The following is a 6,318-nucleotide window of genomic DNA, read 5'->3' on the forward strand; positions in this document are numbered from 1 at the left end:
ACGACATCTCAAGTTTCAGAGAGAAGCTCATGTTCACAAATATTGATTGAGCGTTCCTACGACATGAATAACATACTGGAATTCTTCATGTAGGTGGTTTTCCTGTGATGTATTTTATTATTTTCCATCTACTCCAAAACACCCATAAAATATTAAATAATAACATAAATCAATAGGATGTAGATATTTTAACTATTTTAACTATTTTAATAATAATGATATAATATTAAATTATTATCATGAATTGAGTTTTAGCTATTTATTAAGTTACGTAACAATTTATTTGGGTCATGTTTATTTATTCATTATTATTGTGGAATAATTATAATATTGATTATTTCACATCGTTTCATGTCTTATGTTCTATTTATATAGTTCTGCTCTCACCTCTGCAAAGTCATCGTCCCTCATCCTCTGGCAGCTTCATTTATTTTCTTTGCCGAAGTATTTGAACAGAAATTAAGGAAGATGTGCCGAAAGAAAGCAGTGGCAAGTTGACCTGAGGCATTGAGACACCTGGAATAAGACTAGAATCTACCAACCGACACATCGCGAGCCGACGGGCTCTGCTTGTGCAGATTTCCATTCTGAAGGGGGTACTCAGATGAAGCTCCAGATAATCCAGATGTTTCCGAGGAAGACAACAGACCGGGTGTCGCCAAAAAACATCCTTACTCTCAAGGACCCCGTCCTCTCTACTCACTACCAGGAGAATGGGGACAGGAACCACGCTGCCCCATTGACTGGTTTCTAAAGTCAGCACCGCATCCGAAGCACTATGAGTTCAAGTCAGCGATACAGGTAGTTAAGCTGATCCAAAATCTGTGTCTAAAGGCAACTTCCAATGTTGAGAAAGACTGACGGGGCTAGCTGTTCTATCTCTATCTCTCTCTCTCTCTCTCTCTCTATCTATCTATCTATCTATCTATCTATCTCAAGGCTGCTGACTAATGACAGTGTCTAACCACTTCTTGTACGCCTGGGCGAAGCGTCTCTGCTCGGGGTTACAGCAGCCGTCCAGGATCCCGCTTACGAAGCTGTGCTCGGAGGGCAGGGCGGGGGGGCTGGGCTCCAGCAAGCCCCGCTTCAGTCGCTTGCTGTCGCGCGGGTCCGGCAGGGACGCCCCGTCCACCTCCATAGCTTCGCCGGCGTGCCTCTGTCCATTCACACTCCCCTCCTCCCTGCCTGCAGAGCTTTGTGGGCCGGCCTTCGATGGGACTGGGTCTCCATTGTTTAGGCGGTCCGGCTCGCCGCCTCCGTTGCTGCTGCAGTGGTGCTGGTGGTCCCTCCTCCAGTGGTGCCAAAGGTAGTAGACGTGCCGCCTGGAAAGGGGTGGAAAGACACATCGCACAGCTTGTTATTGAAATGAGCTCTGGTTTGGGGTCAGATTTCACATCCGGGCTGGATGTGAAATCTGCTGGCTCTGAAGATACAGCAACTGGATTGGCAATTTCTCGCCTCAAAGTTGTTAAGAAGAATATTTTTGCAGGCTGCTGAGATGAAGTTATATCGGTAATATATAGAGAAAAAACTTGCTTAAAGTGGTAATTTAAATAAAGGAAAAACTTGGGATAGTCTCTGACATTAAAGTGGCAGTTAACGAGAAAAAGTTTACTAGCAAATGTCGTCGTTTCCAAATCGGGGGACGACGACAGACACATTTTAGTTCCTCTGAAACTTTTAACGCTGCCATTTCATCATTTACACTTGTATTAATTATTGCATATTTTAATGAGTTTGTCTCCCTGACTGTAAACATGTAGTGTATTATTGTTAAGGAGAATTAAGCAACTTGTCCGTTTAAGCTCACAGTCTGTAAATAGCGATTACTATTTAAAACCATGTCTATTTCTGACTGATCAGAACTTTTGTTATCAGGAATCATTAGACCTCATTTATTAGCTTTCTAATTATTTGTGATGCACTCTCTGTAAGGTTTTCCATGACATGCCACAAGGTTGGTTTAATGTATTGTTTTCCTAATAACGTGAATGCACTGTTAGTCAACAAATAAAACAAGGTTATTTTAAAGGGGAAAATGTCTTATCAAAGTATTTCAATTATGAAGAGAGCCACAAATAACCAAAATTAAAAAAAATGTGAATCACTTGATCCAAACCATGTGAATCAACTAAACTACTTAAATAATCTAAATAAAGATAAATCATTTAAGTCAGTAAGCTCCCGTGTGGCGTTTAGGGAAAGAACGGCGTTTTGCTTTAAGTGGACATCTCAATGCCTGCTATACAATCATCTAGTTGTTTTTCAGTGTTTTCCGAAGTACCACGTCTAATGAGGATGCTCTCTGTCTGTCTGTGCAATCAATGCAATTCTTAATGTGTTTTGTAATCAATTATTCTGCTGATAACACTGAGAACGACTCTCCGCTCTCCATCCAGCAGGACAAAACCTCTCAGCTGAGCGTTTGTGGAGGCGGAGTGATACAGACATATAGGCATGTCTCCATCGTCATGCTTGCTTTGTTTGGAAGAACAGGCTTGTGGAGATAAAATGTACATGTATCTCGAGTCGCAATTTGTCATTCAGAACTATTTTATTAAAATAAAATAAAAATAATATGGCAGCCAGCGCTTTATGTCTGGTGATTTCGCCCCTCAGAATGGACAGTATAATGGTTCAGGGAGTGAATGCTGTGTTTACAGACAAACTTCTTGGCATCATCATGGTCCATCAAGAGTAAAACAGCCACGTCAACATTGATGAGGATTTTTTTTTTGGTCAATGCAGTTCATAAGAACGTTACACGAAAATACTTCAAGAATATTATTTTTTTGCATATATTTTTAGGATACATTTTAGAGAAAAATTAATCTTCAAAGAATCACATTTTAGATATTCCTCATGTATTTTGTATGAAAAGTCTTATTTTAACAAGTGACTATAGTTGCCAAACAATGTAGTGGAGTTAAGTAGGATGAAATGGTACCTCAAAATGGTTCTTAAAGAGAGTTCTTGAGTAAATCTACATCGTAACACTTCACCACACACATTACAATACCAACAAAGAAGATCGACACACATCAACCTCTCTGCAGCAGAAAATCCTTTTTGAACTCTTAATGGTTGTACATTAACTGAAACAACGTGCAAACACTAAAGTTTGACTGCAGTGCTGTACTGTGCTTCTGTTTCATTGCATTATATTATAACTGTCTTGTGTTACGTTCACCTCTGTGGCCTCACCTGTGACTCCAAAGTGTCTCGTGACCCGGGAAGGACTGGATCAGGTCCGAGCACAGCTCCACCTCCTGGTGCAAGAGTTGAAGGACCGAGGGGGAGCTGAGCTGCCTCTCCTCCTCACCCACTCCCTCCGCTCCCGACAGTTCCCCATTAGCCTGGTCATGGCCGTGATGTGGGGGACTGCTGCTGGAGACTGTGCTGCACCGGTGCTGTGGTGAACTGGCGGTGGTGGTGGTGGTGGTGGTGGTGGTGGTGGAGGCTGGAGTCTGGGAGAGCTCAGCGATCAGCTCCTCGAGGAGGAACTGGCGATAGTGGAAGCCACTGTGGTCAGACACGTGCATGGCCACCCAAAGGCGCATAGAGGACAGCTCATCGTGGAAAACCTGAGAGCAAACATGGCAGTTTGTGAAGAACAGTGGACTAATAAGGAAATCCAACACAATTTTATGAGGTTGTCGTGTAGTTCATTTAGCCATCTGGTGATCTTAATTCAATAAGATGTCCCATATAATACACTGTGTTGAGTAATTGTTGCACAAAATGTGTTGGCAGATTCCTGGACTGAGTTATGACTTATTTGAATTACTAATCAACAATTCAACCTTGGTATGAGTGTCATGTAAGTTAAAAAAATATATAAAAAAAATATTACATAAGTGGCTGGTAATAAATCGAGAAAAAATCAATCGTAATTTTACATAGTTTCTGATATTTTCAGAGATTAAAGTGGCAAATTTACAAGAGACTCACAAATGTATGCAAAAACAAAACTACAAATAATACTCAGAGGCTCTGCAATAATTGTCTGTATCAATTCCCAGATGGCCTCAACTCAATTGTATCAGTCATTGTTGGGAATAATCTTTCCCAACCAAAACATTTAAGTATAAAGACATTTCCCTCACAATTAGTGGTATTTTCTATTGCATTTATCAGGCACGCAGGTAACATGCTTTGTAACTCATGTGAATATAATCCAATTAATCTTATTTTCATACATTATGTATTTATATATACCCTTTTTTAACATCTTATAATGACAAAACAGACATGAATCCTTATGCTAACTTTGCCAAAGCCATCCTTTGCTCTTCCACTCGGCTCATCCTAGGTCATTTAAATGCGTTTTTGAAATCATTTGAATGCATTTAATGCGTATGTCAGTTTATAGTTATTCTGTATGGGTGGACAACAATTTTTGCATCTGCTGATTTGATCACGGAGATTCGAGTGACGGCTGACTTGACTGCAGAATGACGGGTTGATCCAACCTTTTAAAGTGAAGCGAAGTGGTTCCTTGACTGAAACACTAGATTTACAACATTTTTTCTACCAAAACCACTTTATCTCAGAGACTATCCAAGCTTTTCCTCTACATTCTTGACTTTAATCTAACAAAATTTGTATACCCTTTCTATCCAAAACACTTGAACGTGCTGTCTTTAACCAACTGTCTTCCTACCTCCACCAGAACAACCTCTTGGACCCCCACCAGTCCTGGTTCAAGGTGGGTCACTCGACAGAGACAGCCCTCCTTGCGGTGACAGAGTCGCTTCACGCCTCGAGAGCGAACTCTCTCTCCTCTGTCCTGATTCTCCTGGACCTGTCAGCGGCATTTGACACGGTGAACCACCAGATCCTCCTCTCTACCCTCGAGGGGATGGGCGTCTCAGGCTCTGCACTCTCCCTGTTTGCATACTACCTGACAGGTCGATCCTACCAGGTGACATGGTACGTGCCTGGCTGACATCTCGACATGGATGGCGACACACCACCTGAAGCTCAACCTGGACAAAACTGAGCTACTGTTCCTCCCGGGGAAGGGTTGCCCGCACCGAGACCTGTCCATCACCATTGACGATGCCGTGGTGACGCCAACTCGGACTGCGAGGAATCTGGGTGTGACCCTGGACGACCAACTGTCGCTCTCAGCAAACATTGCATCGGTCACACGCTCCTGCAGATTCCTCCTCTACAACATCAGGAGGATTCGCCCTTCCTCACTGACAAGACAGCGCAGGTGCTCTACAGGCTCTGGTCATCTCCCGCCTGGACTACTGCAACTCACTACTTGCCGGAGCCCCGGCGTCGGCCATCAGACCTCTGGAGCTTGTCCAGAAAGCTGCAGCTCGCCTGGTGTTCAATCACCCCAAGTTCTTCCACACAACTTCCCTTCTCCGTTCCCTACACTGGCTCCCTGTAAGAGCTCGCATCCAGTTTAAGACTCTGGTGCTAGCCTACAGGGCAGTGAAAGGAACAGCTCCTTCCTATCTCCAGGCCATGGTCAAGCCCTACACCTCCGCCCGACCACTTCGCTCTGCTGCCTCGGGGCGATTGGTTGCCCCGTCGCTCAGAGGTCCCTGCGGCCGATCGACCCGGTCACAGCTTTTTTCTGTCCTGGCCCCACAGTGGTGGAATGAACTCCCCACTGACGTCAGGACACCAGAGTCGCTGCCCATCTTTCTGCGCAGGCTGAAAACTCACCTCTTCAAGAAGTACTACCCTGAGCCTTCCACTTAGCACTTATTGTATTCGTATTAGTTCGTTGCACTTATTGTATTCGTATTAATTTGCTTCTGCACTATACTTTTGCTCTGGGCTATGCTTTTAGATGCTTGTTTAAGAAAGGAGATGCACTTATGACTTCTGGTGACTAGTAGTTCTCTTGAATACCTATGTTGAATACACTTATTGTAAGTCGCTTTGGATAAAAACGTCTGCTAAATGACTATAATGTAATGTATAATTATTTTACCTTTCACTGGCCCTGATACGCCTTGGTACATTTTTGACTTTGGCACGTGGTCAACGTGTCATACAAGCTGTAAAAGTTAAAATGTTTAATTTGAATTGATGGCCCCTTGTAAACTGAACACTTCCAGATTGATTGGCAGCTTAAAAGTGCAAAACTATAGCAGGTTGTTTATACCCTGATGGAAATCTGACCAGTCCCTTACAACGGTCCAATTAACTCACAGGGTCCAACTCTATTGACCTTTTTCCTCTTTATTTGTTGTTGTAACAAACAGTCTTCTAGTCAGAACTGTGTTTTTGTGTCAAATGGGTCTTACCCATTAGGTTGGAAAACATCCAGCCCAAACGTTCAGTTAAGATGTG

The 6,318-nt window shown here is 43.1% G+C and overlaps 1 protein-coding gene across 1 annotated transcript in view; it reads right to left on the bottom strand.

The window, feature by feature from the left end:
• Positions 1-267: 267 nt before the first annotated feature.
• The window catches only part of LOC129093886 (protein prenyltransferase alpha subunit repeat-containing protein 1-like), a 13,320-nt gene continuing 7,269 nt past the window's right edge, over positions 268-6,318 (bottom strand). Inside the window, exons 4-5 of the mRNA XM_054602008.1 lie at positions 3,205-3,584; positions 268-1,322 (exon numbers count right to left, since the gene is read on the bottom strand). Of these exons, the coding sequence (XP_054457983.1) occupies positions 935-1,322; positions 3,205-3,584 (768 nt within the window). The 3' untranslated portion in view covers positions 268-934. The remainder of the gene's footprint in view (positions 1,323-3,204; positions 3,585-6,318) is intronic.

The sequence above is a fragment of the Anoplopoma fimbria genome, chromosome 7, assembly GCF_027596085.1.
Source record: "Anoplopoma fimbria isolate UVic2021 breed Golden Eagle Sablefish chromosome 7, Afim_UVic_2022, whole genome shotgun sequence".
NCBI lineage: Eukaryota > Metazoa > Chordata > Actinopteri > Perciformes > Anoplopomatidae > Anoplopoma > Anoplopoma fimbria.